The sequence below is a fragment of the Nyctereutes procyonoides genome, unplaced genomic scaffold (genome assembly GCF_905146905.1).
Source record: "Nyctereutes procyonoides isolate TBG_1078 unplaced genomic scaffold, NYPRO_anot_genome, whole genome shotgun sequence".
Classification (NCBI taxonomy): Eukaryota; Metazoa; Chordata; class Mammalia; order Carnivora; family Canidae; genus Nyctereutes; species Nyctereutes procyonoides.
The window spans coordinates 30,926,182-30,949,383 of record NW_026575052.1 but is presented as its reverse complement, the minus strand read 5'-3'; the positions used below and the strand labels follow the sequence as shown (position 1 = coordinate 30,949,383).

Below are 23,202 nucleotides of genomic sequence, written 5' to 3'. Positions count from 1 at the left end.
CCTTTGGCCCAGGGCGCGATCCTGGAGTCCCAGGATCGAGTCCCGTGTCGGGCTCCCGGCATGGAGCCTGCTTCTCTCTCTGCATCTCTCTCTATCATAAATAAATAAAAATAAATCTTTAAAAAAAAAAAAAGAAAGATGGTGACAGATGGGTGCCTTGGTGGCTCAGAGATGAATACGGAGGGGTGCCTTGGTGGCTCAGTCAGTTAAGCATCTGACTCATGACTTTGGCTCAGGTCATGATCTCATGGTAGTGCACTGCACTCAGCGTGGGGTCTGCTTGGGATCTTCTTTCCCTCCCCTGGTGCGCACGCACACTCTTTCTCTCCCTCTCTCTCTCTCCAAATAAATAAATGAAGTCTTTAAAAAAAGAAAGATGAAGACCAAGCACTGCTCAGCTCAACTGTGAATGTCTGTGTCAGAGGTCTCCAATTTCTTGCCACTTTGCACTTGTCTGCAAATGATGGCAAAAGCACCATGATTATTGATTTGGGCATTATAGATAAATTTCAGCAAGCAGGCAAATTTGCCTATACACAACCTATGAATGAGAATCAACTATGTAAAATTTGAAAAACAAGAATTATTATTTTTTAAGATTTTATTTATTTATTCATGAGAGACACACAGAGAGAGGCAGAGAGACACAGGCAGAGGGAGAAGCAGGCTCCCTGTGGGGAGCTCAAGCAGAACTCGATCCTAGAACCCTGGGATCACAACCTGAGCCAGGTGCACCGAAAAACAAGAATTTATTTATTTTTAAATTATTATTATTATTTTTTAAAGATTTTATTTATGAGAGACACACACACACAGAGAGAGAGAGAGAGAGAGAGAGAGAGAGAGAGAGAGAGAGGCAGAGACACAGGTAGAGGGAGAAGCAGGTTCCATGCAGGGAGCCTGACGTGGGACTTGATCCCAGGTCTCCAGGATCACGCCCTGGACCGAAGGTGGCGCTAAACCGCTGAGCTACCCGGGCTGCCCGAAAAACCAGAATTTAAAGAGAGTAAACAGAAATATGTAAAATGATAAAAGGAAAAAAATCATATAGATATAGGAAATTAAACATTTCTGTCAAGATGGCAACAACGATTACACCAAAAATAAGATCAATAAAAGATAAACTAGAAACAAGTATTTGTAACTCCTATCCCAGAGGAATGGTTTCCATAACATATCAAGAATTCTTGCAAGTCAAAAAGGAAAAACATACATCCCAATTAAAAAGTGGGCAAAGGGGATCCCTGGGTGGCGCAGCGGTTTGGCGCCTGCCTTTGGCCCAGGGCGCGATCCTGGATACCCGGGATCGAATCCCACGTCGGGCTCCCGGTGCATGGGGCCTGCTTCTCCCTCTGCCTGTGTCTCTGCCTCTCTCTCTCTCTCTCTCTCTCTCTCTCTCTCTCTCTCTCTCTATCATAAATAAATAAAAAATTAAAAAAAAAAAGTGGGCAAAGGGCAGCCCCGGTGGCCCAGTGGTTTAGCGCCGCCTTCGGCCCAGGGAGTGATCCTGGAGACGGGGGATCAAGTCCCACATCAGGCTCCCTGCATGGAGCCTGCTTCTCACTCTGCCTGTGTCCCTGACTCACTCTCTCTGTGTCTCTCATAAATAAATAAATAAAATCTTAAAAAAAAAAAAGTGGGCAAAGGTGACATTCATAAAGTTTTCAGCAAAAACCTATAGCTCTTAAACATATGAAAAGATGCTGAACTTTATAATAAGAAAAAGTTATAGTTATATAACCATTTCCAACTATTAGATTGACAATGATCCAAAGATTTCAGACATTAAATAGAATGTGGCCAACAGCTTTTAAACAACGTCGGTAAGAATATTAATAGTCTCTACTGAGAGCAACATGGCAAAAAACTATTAAAATTAAAGATACATGTTCTCTTCAACCTAGCAGTTCTAATTCTAAAATCTAAATCTAGATTAGGGGAACCCTGGGTGGCGCAGCAGTTTAGCGCCTGCCTTTGGCCCAGGGCGCGATCCTGGAGACCCGGGATCGAATCCCACGTCAGGCTCCCGGTGCATGGAGCCTGCTTCTCCCTCTGCCTGTGTCTCTGCCTCTCTCTCTCTCTCTGTGTGTGACTATCATAAATAAATAAAAATTTTAAAAAAAGATTAAAAAAAATCCTCCACATAGCAAATTAAAAAAAAAATCTAGATTAGAATCCTAGATTCTATTGAGGTAATCCTAAATCTACACAAAGAATTGTGTAAAAGAATACTAACTGTAGCATTAAATAGCAGACAATTGGGAACAACCTAAAATTCCATCCATAAGAGCTCAATTAAAGAAGTATATAGTACACATCTCTATATAAAAAGATCATGCAATTTTAAAAAGCAAGGCAGTTTTATATGCTGGTATGGAGTATTCTCCAAAAAAACATGGAGGAAAACGCACTCACCACAGAGAACACTGCATGAATTACCTAGAAAAATGAAAAATTTACAAAGTTGAAAGATGTAATGATGATAGAAACAGATTTATTTCAACTACGTATCATTTATTTTTACTCTCACTAAAATACACAGCACACACATATATACAAACACAAAACATCGAAGGGTATGCTGTGAAGTGTCCCTTGCATATGTACCTTTTAGTCCCACTTCAGAGCTACTTTGAGTACCACCCTGAGGTAACCATCAATGCACATATGTATATGTATACAAACATTTACTTACATAAATGGCAGGTAGCATAATATATTTCTGCACTGTTTTTCATTTACACATATCTTCCTATCAAATTGCTCAACATTACAAGCAATGATGTAGTTTTTTTATTTATTTCAGAGACACAATGAGAGAGAGAGAGAGAGAGAGAGAGAGCGCACGAGTGCATGCGCGGAGTGCATGAGCTGGAGGAAGAGCAGAAGGAGGAGGACAAGCAGACCATGTTGAGAGCAGAGCTCATCCCTATGGCCCCAAAATCATGACCTGAGCCGAAAGCAAGAATTGGAGGCCTAACTGACTAAGAGACCCAGGCGCCCCAACAATGTAGTTTAAAAAATAATAATAATTAAAAGAATAAACTGAATACAAGTATCTCCATGCTTTTCAAAAGTTTGTGGTAGGCCGCTCCGCTTTGTACTGAAGACCTACACTAGTAGCACCTGTTTTCACTAACCAAAAGAAATCCAAAGAGGATTTACGTTTTTGTGAAAAAGGCAAAAAATAAAAATCATGTTTGGCATGTGTTTTGCAGAGGCTGTTCTGGAGGCACTGCCAGGCTCCTTCCCTGGCATCTCAGTCAGCATCCAGCTGCTGTATTTATGAACTGTGAGCATCTGTGCTCCATTTAGTCTGTGCATCCGATAGCAAGTTGTGTACTAAGATACCAGAAAATCCTGAGTGGTTATTTTTGTCATTTGGGATACTAAAAAATTTTCCATTTAAAGTAATGGTAAATGGTAATTGCTTCTTGGCTTTATGCCATTTCAGATCATGAAAGGTTTCACAGAAATGCTCTACTTTCAGGTATTGGGGAAAACCTGTAATATGCTCAAAAATAGATTCAAGCTACTTTAGATCATGTATTTTATAAATAACAATGGAAAAAGAAATAACTCTTAAATGATAACAAATAGATATTCTAGCAATTAGATAAGTGGGAAGAATAAAGGCATTATTAACTAGTTTATTCTTTGGGGAAAGCAAATGACAGCATACAGTGATCTCTACAGAATAAACTTAAGGGATACCTTGGGTGGCCCTGTGGGGAGCCTGATGTGGGACTCAATCCCAAGACCCCAGGATCACGCCTGAATCGAAGGCAGATGCTCAAACACTGAATCACTCAGGCTTCCCTCATTTCCTCTTTCCTATGACATCCTCTTGTCTATGCTCTAAGCCCATCCTAGACTTGAAGAACCTGTGCCAGGTATCAAAGACATAATTAAGACTAAGATGTAGTGCCTTGCCTCTAATGATAGAGGAAAGACGCATGCATAAATAATAACAGAAATAAAGAGAGCAGACTCAAAGGGAGGAAATTACCGTGGATGGGGGTGGATAATAAGGAGGCCAAGTGACATGAGGAACAGGGAAATGACAGTAGATCAACTTAGGCCTTGAAATACAATGATTTACTGGTCGGTCCGGCTTTATACAATCTCTGCCTGGAACATTTTAGCCCATTTAGGCCCTAATTTTGCCATTTACCTCTTTAGACTTGGCTGAATAACCTAGCTAAAGAACTTCAACTGAATGAAAACGCCTTTAATCAAAGAATGAATTATGGGTAACTATCCTTAAAAAAAATTTTTTTAAGATTTTATTTTTAAGTATTCGCTATACTCAACATGGAGCTTGAACTCACAACCCCATGATCAAGAGTCACATGCTCAAAAAAAAAAAAAAGAGTCACATGCTCTACCAACTAAGCCAACCAAGTGCCCCTGGGTAATTATGTTTTTAAGTATGATGATTTATGTAATTTTAAAAATACTCCTCCCAGGAATGCAATGCTTGTTTTAAAACTTAAAAGAAAAAATATTTTTCAAAATCTGCTTCTCAAGCAACATGGAAATATCTATCAGGAACCATAATGTCTACAATCTTCCATTACATAGTACCAACAGACATTTACCGGAAGGCTATGAAAGAACAGAATCACATATAAGAAGGTACCCACTGCAACGTTATCCAGAATGCTAAAAACTACTAACTAAACAAACAGCAGCATAACGTGTAGGCAAACAATCCAACAGAAATAACATGTAAAAAACATTAAAATGTCATGTTAAGTGAGGATATAAACGTGTGCACAAAATGCTATGATGACATCTGTATAAAATATAGATGAATATGGACTGAAAGCGTAAGATAATCTGTGAAAAAGGAATGCAATGATAGACACACAGCTCTTACTAATTTAAAACACTGAACATTTTTCTTACATACTTTTCAAACACAGAAAGCAGAAAAAATAGGACAATGAACACCCATGTGCACACCACAGATTCAACAGTCATATATGCTTCCTGCACATTCACATACATTTTGCTAAACCATTTAAAAAGATATTCAAGACATTATAACACTTCACTTATAAATACTTGAGTATATAAATTACTTTTATATTACTTATAAAATACTTTTATAAATTACAACACCCTCATCATAGTTTGTAAAATTAGCAATAATTATTTTATTTAATGAAATGAATGTGGCTCTATCCCTAATTATTTCCAGTAAAAGGAAAAGTAGATCTTTTCCCTAGATTCGATTAAATTCCACTTAAACTCTTTTGATCAAAACACTTCATAGATAATTCAGTCTATTTCATACTGAATCACAAATCAAAAACCAAGTCTGGCTGCCCCACCACAGTGGTGCAATCTCATCGCTAATTCTAAGGATCTCTCTACCATAAAGATGTTTTTCTTTCCAAACCACTATTTGCTAAGATGATACTTTGACATCATGAGAGAATGTAGATCAACTTTTTATCAAATTGTTTTGACATCAAAATGTATTTAATACTACTAAATATAGAAAACCCTAAAGACTACATCACAAAACTACCAGGATTTATAAATGAATTCAGTAGTCACAGAATACAAAATCAATGACAGAAATCTGTTACATTTCTATAAGGTAATAATAAGCTAGTACAAATACAAAATAAGAAACAATCCCATTTACGACTGCACCAAAATCAATAAAACCCTTAAGAATAAAATTAACCAAGGGGATTAAATAGATCTGTACACCAAAAACTATAAAAAACCGATGAAAGAAACTGAAGATCACACAAATGATCCATGCTCATGGACTGGGGGAATATTAAATGTCTACACTACCCAAAGCAATCTATAAACTTAACTATCAAAATATATAGCATCATCCACAGAACTATAACAAATAATCCTAAAATTTGTATGGAACCACAATAGACCTTGAATAGTTAATCTTGAAAAAGACGAATCAAACTGGAGGCATCACAATCTCAGATTTCAAAACAGACTACAAAGCTGTACTGATCTAAACAGTACTGTACTGGCACACAAACAAAACACCAATGTCAATGGAACAGAACTGAGAAACCAGAAATATGCCCACACTTACATGGAAATTATTATTTGACAGAGGAGGCAAGAATATACAATGGGGAAAAGTCAATCTCTTGAACAAATGGTATTGGGAAAATGGTATTGGGAAAATTGGACAGCTATAATACAGAAGAATGAAACTGAAGAATTATACTATACAAAAATAAACTCAATACGAATTAAACACCTAAATGTGAGACCTGAACCATAAAATTCCTAGAAGAAAACATAGGCAGTAATCACTCTGACATTAGGTTATAGAAACATTTTTCTAGATATGTCTCCTTTGGTAAGGCAAAGAAAAACAAAAGTAAACTACTCAGATTACAGCAAAATAAAAAGGTTTTGCACAGTAAAAGAAACCCAACAAAACAAAAAGGAAACCTACTGAATGGGAGAAGATATTTGCAAATGATATATTTGATTAAGGGTTAATATCCAAAATATATAAAGAATGTGTACAACTCAACACACACACAAATCGAACAATCCAGTTGAAAAATGGTAAGATGACAGGAAGACATAAAGATAGTCAACAGACAAATGAAAAGATGCTCAACATCACTAATCATCAGGGAAATGCATTTCAAAACCAGAATGAGATACACCTCATAGCAGTTAGAATGGCTAAAATAAAAAACACAAGAAATAACAAATACTGGTATGGATGTAGAAAAAAAGGAACCCCCATGCACTGTTGTTGGGACTGCAAACTGATACAGCCACTATGGAAAACGGTATGGACATTTCTCAAAAAATTAAAAATGGAATTATCACATGATTCAGTAAGTCCACCGGTAGGTGGTAACCCAAAGAAAATGAAAACACTGATTCAAAAAGATATATGCATCCCTATGTATATTACAGCATTACCTACAGCAGTCAAGATATGGAAGCAACTCAACTGTTCATTGATAGGCAAAGGCATAAAGATGATGTGGTGCATACATACACACACACAATGTGGAAAATTACTTGGACATAAAAGATTTCACCATTTGAGACAATAATGATGGATGTAGAGAGTGTAATGAGAATAAGTGAAATAAGTCAGTTGGAGAAAGATAAATACCATATGATTTCACTCATATGTGGAATTTAAGAAACAAAACCAATGATCAAAGAAAAAAGGAAACAAAAAACCCCACTTAAAAAAAAAAAAGATTTAGTTTAGAGAGAATAAGAGAGCGAACACATGAGCAAGAGGGGAAGAGGGACAAAGAGAAAGAGAAACTCAAGCAGACTGTGTACTGAACAGAGCCAGACATGGGGCTCGATCTCACAACCCTGACCCTGAGATGATGACCTGAGTCTAAACCATGAGTCAGACGCTTAACGGACTGTGCCACCCAGGTGCCCTAAAACAAACTCTTAAATATAGAAAGCAAACTTGTGGTTGACAGGGGGGTGGTTGATAAGGCCATGGGTGAAATGACTGAACCTGTGATGAGCACTGAAGAGTGTGTACAATTGTTGAATCACTGTTTTACACCTGACACTAATATAACACTGTATGTTAAATGTACTTTAATTAAAAATGTATTTAAGTTTTCTTATTAACTTCTCCATTTTTTAACACTTCAATTTTTAAACATGTTTTCCACAAACTGTGAAACTTATATGAAAGATTCACTTTTATAATGATGGTAGACTTACTCCTTAATTGAAATGTGAGCACCTTCCTTCTTTTTGGTTTTGTTTGAAACCCTGTAAAGGCAACATAAAGGGATTTAAAACAATAGTATACACATATTATACAGATGTAAATAAACACTTTGTTCATATGACATTTTACTAACTCTATTTAACAAAGTATTATCAGAAAATAAGTTAACAGCCTTCAAATGTACTTCAAAAGTGATTCCAGAGTTAACAATTGGCCTGTAATTAAGAAATTTTCTTTCACATAGTCCCATGAAGTTCCTGAGTCAACTTACTAATTCTGTCAAGTAAAATACACACTGCATCATACTTGTTTACTAAAATAAAGCCATTGGAGAACACTACATACTAAACAACAGTTTAGAAATGAAAAAAAAGCAGGACATGTGTGTGGCTCAGTGTTTGAGTGTCTGCCTTCGGCTCAGGGCATGATCCCGGGATCCTGGGATGTAGTCCCTCATCGGGCTCCCCACAGGGAGCCTGCTTCTCCCTCTACCTGTGTCTCTCATGAAGAAATAAATAAACTCTTAAAAAAAAAAAAAAAAAAGCAAGATCAGCACTCAAATATTTGTTTTACCTGGTCAGACCTGATCCAAATGTCCTATTTCTCTCTTCTAGCTTCCAGGTCTCCTATGAGCTTCCCACTTTACTATTAATCTATACCTTAGAGGCTATAAGATGTATTAAAAACAATTTGTTCTTAATAAGTATCCAAGTTATAGCCTATTTTGTTACTCTTAAGTCACTTGTATTCTGCTTGGATTTCTAGATTTCTAGAGGTTAAGAGGTGGACCCAAATCTTACCTGGCTGCTTTACTGGGAACAGGTTGCTAACGCAAAAGTTGTCTGGCACGTGATTCTGTAAAGCAATGGTTAAGTACTGCTTGCTGAAGAGTGCCTGGGTGACTCTCAGTCAGCTGAGTGTCCAACCCTTAATTTCGGCTCAGGTTATGATGATCTCAGGGTCATGAGATTGAGCCCTGTATCAAGCTGGGACGGTAGTGAGGCCCAAGGCTCCCTCATGGGTCCTGTCTCTGGGCTTTAATAAAACCACCTTTTTGTACCAAAACAAAACAAAATGAGCTGAAGGCAATGGTGGGTAAAACATATTTAAGCTGTTAGAAAACATAATGAGCACTGGCTGTTTTATTTTTTAATTTTAATTTAAAAAAATTTAAAAAGATTTTATTTATTTATTCACGAGAGACACACACACACACAGAGGCTGAGACACAGGCAGAGGAAGAAGGAGGCTCCATGTAGGGAGCCTGACATGGGACTCGATCCTAGGTCTCCAGGATCACACCCTGGGCTGAAGGTGGCGCTAAATCGCTGAGCCACCCAGGGATGCCTTATTTTCTTTTTAAAAAATATTTTATTTATTTATTCATGAGAGACAGAGAGAGAGGGAGACAGAGGGAGAGCCTGGCTCCCCAAGAAGCATGACCTGAGGTAAAGGCAGATGCTTAACTGACTAAGCCACCTAGGTGCCCCTTATTTTTATTTTTAAAAGATTTTATTTATTTGATGGAGAGAGAGTTTGCACGTGGGTGAGAGAGCACAAGCAGGGGGAGCTACAGGCAGAGGAAAGGGAGAAGCAGGCTCCCTGTTCAAACCTAGGGACTCGATCCTAGGACCCCAGGATGATAACCCAATTGAAGGCAGACACATAACACACTGAGCCACCCAGGTACCCCATGGCGTTTTTATTTTTAAAGATTGTATTTATTTCTTTGAGAAAGCACAAGCTGGGGGGCGGGGAGGGCACTGAGGGAGAGGGACAAGCAGATTCCATGCTGAGCATAGAGCCTGATGCAGGACCCTGGGACATGACCTGAGTGGAAGGCAGACACTTAACCAACTAAGCCAGGCACCCCAATAATACTCCTAAAGGTAAAGAACCTTTCTTAGGAACAATTAGTCATAGATTGGTCCTTATTTTGTGGCAAATATTCTGGACAAGGTTGCATTCCCAAGAGTTGCTTGAACTCATGAAAAAAAACCTATAACATCTGCAATTTAATGGTTATCATAGTTAAACATCTAGAAAAAATCTGCTAGGTTTTAATAATAGTACAATTAAGTACTTGAAATAAGGTGCTTAAAAATATAATTTAACCAAGTCTAATTTTCATTCATGCCATCCTTCAAGTTAAATATATTCAAAATGTTGGGAAGCCTGGGTGACTTAGTAAGTGTCCGACTGATTTTGGCTCAGGTCATGATCTCAAGATGACAGGACACTGAGCCCTGCACTGGACTCTATGCTCGGGGAGAAGTCTGCTTGATATTCTCTCTCCTCCTCTACTCTCATTTTTAAAATTTTCATTTATTTGAGAGAGAGAGAGCACGCGAGCATGAGCAGAGGGAGAGGCTCTATTCCAGGACTGAGATCATGACCTAAGCTGAAGGCAGATGCTTAACCGACTGAGCCACCTAGGGGCCTCTCCCCAAACAAATAAATAAATCTCTTAAAAAAAAAAATCAAAAGGTTAGTACACTCATATATTTTAACGGTTGCTAGATCTATCAAAATAGAAAATAAGACCGTAACAGTTTAAAGCTGTGGGAAAATACCTATTTTCAAGTGTCAATACATGTGGAAATAATCATGGAAAGCCGGTCATCTCAAAAGCTACTTTTTTTTTTTTTTTTTTAAGATTTATTTATTCAGAGAGAGAGAGGCAGAGGCACAGGCAGAGGGAGAAACAGGCATGGGACTTGATCCCGGGTCTCCAGGATCACGCCCTGGACTGAAGGTGTCGCTGCGCCACTGGGGCTGCCCAATGTTATACTTTTTGATGCAATAACAGTACTTCTAGATATCAAAAGGAAATAATCTATAAGAAGTTTCATATATAAAAATGTTTATCTAATTATCAGAGGAAAAACTTGCTAGTGTTCAGCATTCGGCTAACTATGAACTTTCTCTGAACCAGACATAACAGGAATCAGGCACTATCTCAGATACTAAAAGGAGAAGGAGAAGCAGGCTCCCCACTAAGTGCAGAGCAAGGACTCAATCTTACAAACGTGAATCATGACCTGAGCCCAAATAAGGGTTGGATGCTCAACCAACTGAGCCATCCAGGTGCCTCATAATATGTCTTTATATAAAGAAAGAGGAACACAAACAATACATTTTCTAACACCACTCATACATACTTGAAGACAGAGAAATAGATTTGATAGGCTATAGAGCAAACTAATTTTAGTGGTGACCAATGGAAAAGGGTAGGAAGTGGGACTGGCTTTGGTCACCAATGGGATTTTTGTCTTATTTGTAATTGTGAAATATAAAAAATTTATTTATTAAAAAAGATGTATACAGGGATGCCTGGGCAGCTCAGTGGTTGAGCGTCTGCCTTCGGTTCAGGGCGTGATCCTGGAGACCGGGGATTGAGTCCCACATCGGGCTCCCTGCATGGAGCCTGCTTCTTCCTCTGCCTGTATCTCCCTCTCTCTCTGTCTCTCATGAATAAATAAATAAAATCTTAAAAAAAAAAAAAAGAAAGATTTATTTGAGAAAGAGAGCTATCACAAGGAAGGGGGGTAAGGGCAGAGGGAGAAACAGACTCCCCAGTGAGCAGGGAGCCCAATGTGCGATGCCATCCCAGGACCCTGGGATCATGACCTGCACCGAAGGCAGACACTTAACCAACTGATCTACCCAGGTGGCCTGATTTGTGCAATTTTAAAATGATTTTATTTATTCATTCATGAGAGACACAGAGAGAAGGCACAGACATAGGCAGAGGGGGAAGCAGGCTCCCCACAGGTAGCCCGATGCGGAACTCAATCCCAGAACTCCGGGATCATGCCCTGAGCCGAAGGGAGACATCCAACCACTGAACCACTCAGGCATACCTAATTTGTGCAATTTTTAGAAGGTAATGTGTTCACGTATCATTTATGATTAAGAAATACATATATTCTTTAAAGATATAAAACAAAGTAAATGGTATGAGAACAATATAAAAAAAAATAAACCATGTAATAAAGACTCCAGACACAGGACAATAAAATATAACATGTGGCCCTGGACTCAATCCTGGATCAACAAAATCAACTCTTTCTTTTGTTGTAAAGGATATTTGTAAGACAACAGGCAAGATTCAAATAAGGGGTGCAGATCAGATCACAGAATTATGTCAATCTTAATTCCTCATTTGATAACTATAGTGTGGTTATATAAAACAGTGTTTCTGAATCTAGGGAACATGCTATATTTAAATGTAAAGGGGCATAATGTGTGTAACTGATTGTCAATTGTTTGGGGGGAAAATATACACAGAGACGAAGAAGAAAGAGAAATAAACATGAAATAAATGAGAATAAGAAATCTAAAGTGTTAAAGAGCTAACACTTGGGGAAAGTGGTTGAAGGACACATGGAAATTCTAGTGCTATTTTCACAACTTTAAGTCTGAAAAAACATTTTTTTTTAAGTTACAAGCAAATAATTACATGCAATTGTATTTTGGTTTGGTTATCTGCCAAAGGTGACCTTTCACATACCATATGTCACAGCAATTCCACTTCTAGGTGTATACCCAAGAGAAATGAAAACATACATCCATACAAAAACTTGTATATGGATGTTCATCACAGCATCATTCATTAGAGCCCCCAAATGGAAATAGTCCCAACAAAAAATATGTGGCATACACAATGGATTATCATTCAGCAAAAATGAAAATGGGTACACGCTGCAACACAGATGGATCTAGAAAACATTATGTTAAGTGAAAAAAGCCAAACACAAAGCACTATATATGGTATAATTTATTCAAAATGTCTACAACAAGCAAGTCCACAGAGAAAATAGGTCAGTCATTGCCTAGGCCTGGCAAAGTTGGAAAATAGAGTACGTGTTAGTTTTTTTAGGGGAGGAGGATACATTATGAAGACATTCTGTAACTGAATGTAGTCATGGCTTTGTAATTGTGAACATACTAAAAATCCAAATCACTGAGCTGTACATTTTATAAGGTGAACTGTATGCCATGTAAACTCTATTTCAATAAAGCTTAAATAGAAAAAAAAATCAGAGGATATTTTCCAAAATGGATATAATACAAATGTCCATCAATGGTTAAAATAAATAAATAGATTATGGTGAATGCAATAAAACTATAACTATAAACAATGTGTATTACTCTAAGTGTTGAGCAAAATAAGCCAGTCACAAAGGAGTTGTATGTGTAAGTCTAAGTATAAAAGTTCCAAGAAGGGCAAAACTGATCTGTGACGTTAGAAGTCAGAATATTCATGGAGATCCCTGGGTGGCTCAGTGGTTTAGCACCTGCCTTCAGTCCAGGGCGTGATCCTAGAGTCCCAGGATCGAGTCCCACGTCAGGCTCCCTGCATGGAGCCTGCTTCTCCCTCTGCCTGTGTCTCTCCCTCTCTCTCTCCCTCCCTCTCTCTCTCAATCTGTGTGTCTCTCATGAATAAATAAATAAAATCTTTAAAAAAAAATTGAAAAGTAAACACAAATTACATCAAAAGTTTATGTATTACACATAATATATATATATATATATATATATATATTTTAGATTTATTTGAGACAGAGCAAGTGAGAGCGTGTATGCAAGCAAACACAGAGGGGAAGGGTGGAGAGAGAGGAAAAGGAAGGAGGAGGGACAGAGGGAGAGGGAAGGGAGGAAGAGAGAGGGAGAGAGAGAGAAAACAAATGAATCCCAAGCAGACACTGCACTGAGCCTGATGCAGGGCTCAAGACTACAATCTGAGGTGAAACCAAGAGTCTGCTCCGTAGCCAACTGTGCCACCCAGGTGCCCCTACAAAATATTGTTCAAAGTATTTCATAATAAAAAAATACATGCAGGGAAAGGTGAAGTGTAGATAAGGGAAGCTTAGCAAGTTAAGTGATTGGTCTCAAATTACAAACTGTTAATTTGTCACGTTCCATTATCTTTTTGGTCATTAAAAGGGGAACTTCATCATACAATACAAACATATCAAGGTTACACAATAGCTCAAGATTAGTTTTTTTTTTTATTTTTTAATTTTTTTAAAGATTTTATTCATTTATTCATGAGAGACAGAAGAGAGAGGCAGAGACACAGGCAGAGGCAGAGGGAGAAGCAGGCCCCACGTAGGGAGCCCGACGTGGGACTCGATCCCGGGTCTCCAGGCCCAGGCCCTGGACTGAAGGCGGCGCTAAACCGCGGAGCCACCCGGACTGCCCCAAGATTAGCTTTTAAATAACAGTATTAATGGGAGCATGTACAGGTAATACATTTAAGTTACCTGTTTATTTTCTTTTACATATTAATTAATTAGAAATTCAAGTACATACAATATCATAATCTCAGCATGGTATAACAGCTTCCTTTTATTTATTTATTCATTCATTCATTCATTCATTCATTCATTCAACAGCTTCCTTCTAAAAAATTTATAAATTGTCGCTACACTGAGACACAAATTATGTTTCCATACTTTCTGTGGTGAAAATGAGACCTGTAATATTTTCTGCTAGGCTCATGGAGTAAAGAGAAGTAGTAAGACTTTGAATATTAGAAAAAATTAAGGAATAAAATTTTAGATCACTTGACAAAATAGCTATCAGTGTATTTCCTACAATTTGACTTCTTGGTTACTGGAAGGGAATTTATGAAGTATGTCTATATTCAAGTGGAGATCAAAGAAGCCCAGCTGAAAGAACTCTAGACTGACAGCGACAACTGTGGACTGAACAAAAGTTCCTTCTAAAAGGGCTATTCTGAAGATTATGATTCTGACTTTGGAGGAAGTATGGTGATCAGCAGTGGAAGAAATCACATGTAAAATTCCTTAAATAAAAACTTACTAAAAAAAAAAAACTTACTGACTTTATTTACGTATTTATTTTTTTAAGAGATTTTATTTATTCATGAGAGACACAGAGAGAGGCAGAGACACAGGCAGAGGGAGAAGCAAGCTCCATGCAGGGAGCCTGATGTGGGACTCGATCCCGGGACCCCGGGGTCACGCCCTGAGCCGAAGGCAGGCGCTAAACAGCTGAGCCACCCAGGGATCCCCAGCTTATTGACTTTAAATTTAAAAAACTAAAAATTTCCTGCTAAATCATAATACAACATGTCTGCCACAGATTGATGTATAAAAAGACAAGTTTGGAGCTTCGGTCCCTAAAGTCCAGATTGGGATTTATCACCTCAGACCTTTCTCTATGCACAGAAACTAACACTCTTTGTCTTTATCTCCTACAATGTATTTTTATTTCAAATTGAAAGAGAAAGACTAATGAAATTGGAAAATAATTTAGAAAGAATATCATTAAATTAGAAAATGTATAATCACAAAATAACAAAATGAAAAAATTTTAAATGCGCTACAATTACACTTAGCAGGGATAATACAAGAATAATGTAAGCCTTAAATAATTGTATAGTTTTAAACTCAGGGGTAGTTTTCAACGCTTAGGATTTGTCAAACTTAACAAACCATTTTTAGTCACAAACAAAGTCAAAACAAACAAGCAAACAAAATAAAGTCACATAATCACAATGTGACTGTCAGGAAAGATGCTCAGTGATCACTTACCATATAGTAACCAGTATGATAGCCACTCATGTACCAAGAGATTAACATACTTCCCAAAGCATCAGCATCATCAAGAGAATCTGGACATATCGGAGGTGGTGGAGGAATTATCTGGAAATGGAGTAAGTCAATATTCTAAAGTCAATAAACAAGAACTGAAGTCTGGACATCCATTTTACATAGAGAATGCTGGATTAGTGGTATCTTTCCCTACATTTCATGCCATTTCCTACTTAAAACTCAAAAAAAAAAATCTGACATTTTGAAAAAGCTAACCAGTAACAACACAAAAAACCAACAAAATTTAAATGAGTTAGAATCGTGACACCTGGGTGGCTCAGTGGTTGCGCATCTGCCTTTGGCTCAGGTTGTAATCCCCAGGTCCTGTGACTGAGTTCCATATCAGGCTCCCCATGGGGAACCTGCTTTTCCCTCTGCCTCTGTCTCTGTCTCTGCCTCTCTCTCTGTGTCTCTCATGAATAATAAAAATCTTTTTTTCTTTTCCAAAGAAAGAATAAGAGGGCAGCCAGGTGGGCTCAGCAGTTTAGCACCACCTTCAGTCCAGGGTCTAATCCTGGAGACCCAGGATGGAGTCCCACGTTAGGCTCCCTGCATGGAGCCTGCTTCTCCCTCTGCCCGTGTCTCTGCCTTACACACACATTCTCTCTCTCTCTCTGTGTCTTTCATCAATAAATAAATAAAATCTTTAAAAAAAAAATAAGAATCAAAAGACAACAGATCACATAAAATGTTTAGATACTTTCATTTTTCAATTATTATTGTTCCATTACGAAGCTATGGGTAAAAGACCAAGAATATTGTACTTTTGTCCCCCCCCCCCAAGATTTTATTTCTCTCTCTCTCTCCGAATAAATAAAGAGCATGTGCATGCATGCGAGTGGGCATAGGGGCAGATGGAGAAGGAGAGAATCTCAAGGAGACTCTGCACTGAGCATGGAGCCCATGAAGGGGCTCAATCCCACGACCCTGAGATTGCGACTTGAACCAAAATCAAGAATCAGATGCCCAGCTGACTGAGCCATCCATGTGTCACAAATATAAATACTTTTATGGTTTTACTCGAAAAATACCCATACAACATTTTTTTTCCCCATACAACATTTTAAGTAAAGGTCCTGTGTTGCTCCCACTGGAACACACAAAGCATCTTATATCTAGTCTATCACTGATAACCAGAAGTCTACCATTAGATAGCCAAATAGTCTATGTGAAGTTAACATCCAAGCATATCTGGAAAGAGCAAACTATTAATCCTTTTTTTAAAAAAGAATTTATTTACTCATGAGCAACACACAGAGAGAGGCAGAGACAGGCAGAGGGAGAAGCAGGCTCCACAGTGGGAGCCTGACATGGGACTTGATCCCAGGATCACGATCTGAGTCAAAGGCAGATATTTAACCACTGAGCCACTCAGCTGCCCGCTATTAATCCTTATTTATGGTGTAATTAAATCCTTTCAAATAGGAGCTACCTCCGTACAGAATGGGAAACAATTTCTGAGAGGAAGGAAGCAGGCAATATGGGCCTCAGAGTTGGGGCTGATAAGAGGACTGAGTCTGGGTAGCAGACGGGCATTAAAAACAAAAACCTGAGGTTTAGTTCAAATTTTTACCCATTAGAATGTGACCATAGGGATAGTCTAAAATGACATTTCCCAACAACCTATGTGCTGCATTAAATCCCCAAGAATGTATGAAAGCAAAGTTTAATCTGAATCCTTTTGCACTTACTGGTGGTCCAGAAGGAAATGGAGGCAGCCAGCATGATAGGAAGTGTGGTGGTGGTGGAGGTGGTGGTGGGCCACTGAATTTTACACCAGGCTGTAAAGAACATTTCAAAGGAAGATTAATTTACCAATTTACACATGAAAGGGGGAAAAAGATTCAATACCACAGAGTCAAAATAATCAACCAGAATAATATACATATCAAAAAAGATGAAATAGTTTCATATATCAAATAGTAAAGACTTACAAATCTAGATTTTCCTCGTTTCCTTTCTATAATAAACATTCAAAAAGTAGTTCAAAATAAGAAAGATTCCTAATTACCTCATAAATCAGAGACAGTGGTATTTATTTATTTATTCATTCATTTATTTATTTTAAAGATTTATTTATTTATTCATGAGAGAGACAGACTGAGAGAGAGAGAGGCAGATACACAAGCAGAGAGAGAAGCAGGCTCCATGTAGGAGGCCAACCGCTGAGCCACCCAGGTGTTCTCCCCCCGCACCCCCCCCTCGCCTTTTTTTAAAATAAGAGACAGTGGTATTTAGCAAGATGTTTCAATCATAAAAGACTATCGCCCCTCACAATTTTGCTAATTAAGTTGTATAATCCTTTTTTTTTTTTTAAGATTTATTTATTTGACACACAGAGAGAACACAAGCAGTGGGAGCTGCAGGCAGAAAGAGAGGGAGACATAGGCTCCCTGCTGAGCAGGGAGCCTGATGTGGGGCTCGATCCCAGAACCCTGGAACTATGACCTGAGCCAAAGGCAGATACTTAACCAACTGAGCCAACCAGGCCCCTAAACTGTATAATCTTTTTATGGATATCCTTTGAGTTACATACACTACTATAAATCATATATTGTACAAAAATTAGCAAACCCCTCATTTAATAAGAAAGATCAGCCCTCTGAAACCAATGAAGTATGATATATAAACCAAGAAGTTTAATCATTCTCGAAATTGTAATATAGTATAAATCTAATAAGAAATCTCTCACAAAAAAATCTCTCACAGAAAATCTTCAGAAAAAGCTTTAATAAGTTGTGATTTTTAATTTTATTTATTACTATTACTGTCTGAATACTATCACTGCCAGGAAGAAATCAATGCTTTATACAAAACAACTGTATAAACACACCTACTTGGGTTCTATGATATAACTTAAAAATCTTTTGTAACTTAAAACCAAAAGAACCATAAAGGAAAACAATATTTACATTTTCCTCTATAAAACAATCTGAGAGCACCTAAGGATTTAATCTATATATTAGGTGTAAATATTGTGTTTTCTTCCAATTTTAATACACTTACCGAAGTGATGTGGAGAACTAGAGTATAACACCTAGACGGTAAAACACCATAATAGTTTCTAACTTAAGTTCACAAATTTATTAGTCTAATACTCAATCCTCCATAAAAAAATAGTTGGGAGGGACACCTGTGTGGCTCAGCTGTTGAGCATCTGCCTTTGGCTCAGGCCATGATCCTGGGGTTTGGGGATGGAGACCTGCATCAGGCTCCCCACAGGGAGCCTGCTTCATCCTCTGCCTGTATATCTGCCACTCTCTGTGTCTCTCATAGAGTAAGAATAAATAAATAAAATCTTAAAAAAAAAAAAAAGTCAGGAAGGTCTTTCAGTATAAACTACTCTGAATTACTATCTCATTTCCTTTGTAAAGAATTTTCAAGTGTGTGGGATGCCTGGGTGGCTCAGTGGTTGAGCATCTGCCTTTGGCTCAGGGCGTGACCCCCAGAGTCTCGGGATCGAGTCCCACACTGGGCTCCCTGCATGGAGCCTGGTTCTCCCTCTACCTGTGTCTCTGCCTTTCTGTGTGTCTCATGAATAAATAAATAAAATCTTAAAAAAAAATTTTTTTTCAAGTGTAGATTTAGAATACCTACAAAAAACTACAAAAGTTTCATAGAAAAGCTAAAACTCATTTAATATAGTATTTTTTTTTTTTTTAAGTTCTAGAATTATTAACAATTTTCTGGGAAACCTTTTCTGGGTAGAAATTACCTTTCCTGGTCCCAGTCCCGATCCTGACATTGGGGGTGGTGGAGGGAGAAAAGAGTTCCATGGAGCAGCTTTTGACTTGATGTTATTTGGTTTATTTCCAGGAGACCTGGAGGAGTTCTCACTTTCATCTGTTGAAATTTGACTTTCATTTTCATTCTTTAAAAAGAAAAAAATAGACGTATTCTTGTTATAAAGGTATCATTAAAAAAAAATTAATGCTCAGTAGATCAAACAACAACTAATTGTTTAATTTCTCATGCCCTCTTGGCTTCTAAGAATTCTTTTTTTTTTTTTTTCTTCTGTATCCTTACCTCCTGAGTATCCTGTTCTACATTATTTGCTACTTCACAGGCTGGGGAAAGTAGATCAGACACATTTTGCTCCTCCCTATTTCCATATCCAGTATAAACCACAACGCAGGTTTCTCTCTTAAAATCAATTGAAGCAATGGTAGCTGGGTAAATGCACCCGTCTTCTGACCAAACAGCAGAACATTTGTCACCAACTTTCCACTATAAAAGAAACCAAAGATATATACATGTACATATCTCTTTTAAAGAGGATAAACTGCAATCTTGTTTAGGTAGGGTATAGCAGGTTGTGGAGGGGACAGTCTCTGGCTAACTGATCTGGAAGGCAGAATGACATAATCGAAAAGCCTTGGGAGAAAAAACAAAGAAATCTAAATTTCCCATATAAATATAATTGTTTATAGACTCATGCCACATATTTGCCATAAATACAAATTCTGCAATTTTTATAATCATGGATAAGTTTCTTAATCTCCTTAGGTCTCATTTTCATCTGTTAAGTAATTATAATAAAATCTACCTCATATATATTTGCTGTGAAGAACAGAAAGGGGAGAAAGTGTCTAAAGTGTACTACACTCTGGTTCAGCACACATCGAGAGCTTATCAAAGTTATCTTTCTTCCCCCTTAGTAATAAAACTAAAGGAACAGATGAGACATCAAAATATTTAGCTTTCAGGTCTAGTTTTATTTTTTTTTAAATATTTATTTATTTATTTATTCAGAGAGAGAGAGAGAGAGAGAGAGAGAGGGAGGGAGAGGCAGGCTCCATGCAGGGAGCCTGATGTGGGACTTGATCCCAGGTCTCCAGGGTCACACCCTGGGCTGCAGGCGGCGCTAAACCGCTGCACGCTAAACCGCTGCACCACCGGGGCTGCCCAGGTCTAGTGTTTTAAATAACAAAAGATTCTACCCAGATTTTTGGTTCCTGAGTATTAGTTTAATGTTTTTTGACGGAAAATAGAAAAAAAAAAAAAAGCATGGCCATCTATCAGTTTAAGCAGAACACTGCCAAGTCAGTTTCAGGCCCTGAGTTTCAGGCTACTCCTCCCAAATAGCACGGGGTTCCTCAACCCCACCCCTCACAGAAAGTAAACACGATCTTCAATGTATCATTCCCACTTACTTTATTATACTCTAATTAACATGCATGTTTCTAAACTATAGAAAGTTTAATAGCTATCTTAGAAATGTTATGATTACATGTCAATGGAAAACATCATACTAATCATTTAAGTTAAAGAGATTTTCACTATTATTAAAAACAGTAACAAGAAATTCTTTGAAGTTCAAACTCAATGTTCTAAAAATAACCTGCTTCAGGGCTGTGGTAGCATTCTTTTTTTGGCTTTTATTCTTCTTAGCAGGCTTTCTTTTAGGTGTGCTTTTTGGTTTATCTGAAGCTTCAGAAATGTCACCATTCTTTAGCGCATGCTATGAAAACATGAACAGAAAGGTACATGTTAAAGGGTAAGACACGAAAGAAGTGTAACAATATAATCTGGTCACTGCAAGCTGATCTCAAGGCCCCATCAATTCAGACAGCCTCTATTTCCTCTTTTCATCTTCCCACATGCTACAGAAACTATTCTGGAGGGAATCATATATCCGATCAGCAGCCCTAAGGACCCTTTTAATCAAGTCCTCACTCTCAACCTTTTTGTAATATTAAATTCTGTTGATTGTCTTGAAATTCATGACATTTTGGATGATATAGCAATGCAGAACTTCAATACTTTATTGCCTCTCTGATTGAGTCTTAAACTTGGGCATTCCCCAAAACAACTGTCCATCCTTCTTTATTTGCTTATGATCATCTATTCCTATCAACCTTTATAACTTCTATATAAGCAGACTTTATTTTTTTTTAATTTAATTTATTTTATTTATTTATGATAGGCACACAGTGAGAGAGAGAGAGAGAGGCAGAGACATAGGCAGAGGGAGAAGCAGGCTCCATGCACCGGGAGCCCGACGTGGGATTCGATCCCGGGTCTCCAGGATCGCGCCCTGGGCCAAAGGCAGGCGCTAAACCACTGCGCGACCCAGGGATCCCTAAGCAGACTTTTTAAAAATTTAATTTATTTATTCATGAGAGACACAGAGAGAGAGAGAGAGAGAGAGAGAGAGAGGTAGAGACACAGGCAGAGAGAAGCAGGCTCCATGCAGGGAGTCTGACATGGGACTTGGGACTAGATCCTGGGTCTCCAGGACCACACCCTGGGCTGAAGGCGGCGCTAAACCGCTGAGCCCCACCCGGGATGCCCTGTAAGCAGACTTCTAAAACTATTGTCCAGCAGTCATTTCTTCTTTATTAATCCAACATCTCCAAATACCAATTTCATATCTTTACATTTACTTTAAACTTAACACAATTAAAAGTAAACTATCGGGGTGCCTGGGTGGCTCAATTGGTTAAGTATCTGACTCTTGATTTCAGCTCTGGGCATGATCTCAGGGTTGTGAGATAGAGTTCCACATCAGGCTCTGTCCTCAGCATGGATAGAGTCTGCTTGGGATTCTTTCTCTCCTTCACCTTTTCCTCTCCCTCTGCTCGTTTGCTCTTTCTGAAAAAGTACATCTTTAAAAATAAATAGAAATTAACTATCTTTTCCTCTACTCAGACTACTTCCCTCTGCAATATTGTCAATTGCATCCAACGCTGAGACCCACTTTAATTTGCATTTTACAGAACCTTGTATTAGCATGCTTCTACTCTAAGGGCATATAGAAAAGCATTACTGACAACTCTGAACTCCGCTTCAAGGATAACATACGGGTTTGATCTTTACCTCATGAGGGAAAGAAGTGGACTTTCTACTTGGTGCTCTCTATGAGATATGCTCTTTTCTTGGACTATTGATGGTCCATGCATCATGCTCAAAAAACTAAATACCTCACATGGTAGGAAAGGGATGACGCTGGTCAACTGTGTAAATGTCTTTTTTGAGCCACAACAACAGAATTCATCCCCTCAAAGAATTGTATATTCCTACCATGAGGAACACTTGACTTGATAATGAACTCACAGGATTTGGGGAGGATTAATTTAAGTAAAGCACTTAGAATGGTGCATAATATGTTGTAAACATTCTACAAGTGCTAATTATAAGACTATTGGTATTATTATTATTTCAATGAAGGCTTTTTTTTAAATTTTTATTTATTTATGATAGTCACACAGAGAGAGAGAGAGAGGCAGAGACACAGGCACAGGGAGAAGCAAGCTCCATGCACAGGGAGCCCGATGTGGGATTCGATCCGGGGTCTCCAGGATCACGCCCTGGGCCAAAGGCAGGCGCCAAACCGCTGCGCCACCCAGGGATCCCTCAATGAAGGCTTGTTAAATGAAAATTATAACTCAGGCTTCCCTTCCACTAATCTGAGTTAGAGGACTTCTATAGTTTGATACAATGCAAACACATTAAAAGTAATTAATGTTTAAAATTCTACTTCAGTTGCCTTTGCGAAAGGGATGACATCTAGAGAGCCTACCAACTTCTGAAGGAAGATGATCAGCTAAGTTAACTAACCAATGATATCTACTGGTCTTCAAAATTACAACTGAATAATATGTATTTTGACATCTAAGTATGTTATCAGTTAAGTTTTTTCCCAAATGATTAACGTGAGGAAATAAGGAAAAGAATAAATATTTCATACCTTAAATGAAGCCACAGCTTTATCATAAGCTTTTATCAATGCTGTATCATCCCAAATGTCAGAGTCATCACTCTGGGAAGGGTAAAGAACAAAAATAATTAGTGTTTAAATGAATTTCATAAAAAAATGTACATTAGATAACATCAAGAGCCATC

At 38.0% G+C, this 23,202-nt stretch overlaps 1 protein-coding gene across 3 annotated transcripts in view; it reads right to left on the bottom strand.

Moving 5' to 3' along the window:
- Window positions 1-23,202, bottom strand: part of LOC129513826 (survival motor neuron protein) — a 38,571-nt gene that overhangs the window by 4,109 nt on the left and 11,260 nt on the right. Inside the window, exons 2-9 of one of the 3 annotated variants that reach the window (XM_055332184.1) lie at window positions 23,048-23,119; window positions 20,699-20,818; window positions 19,384-19,584; window positions 19,073-19,228; window positions 17,049-17,138; window positions 15,298-15,408; window positions 7,723-7,773; window positions 2,416-2,439 (exon numbers count right to left, since the gene is read on the bottom strand). In XM_055332184.1, coding sequence (XP_055188159.1) covers window positions 7,726-7,773; window positions 15,298-15,408; window positions 17,049-17,138; window positions 19,073-19,228; window positions 19,384-19,584; window positions 20,699-20,818; window positions 23,048-23,119 — 798 coding nt within the window. In that variant the 3' untranslated portion in view covers window positions 2,416-2,439; window positions 7,723-7,725. The remainder of the gene's footprint in view (window positions 1-2,415; window positions 2,440-7,722; window positions 7,774-15,297; window positions 15,409-17,048; window positions 17,139-19,072; window positions 19,229-19,383; window positions 19,585-20,698; window positions 20,819-23,047; window positions 23,120-23,202) is intronic. The other 2 variants (XM_055332185.1, XM_055332182.1) reach the window with 2 other exon arrangements.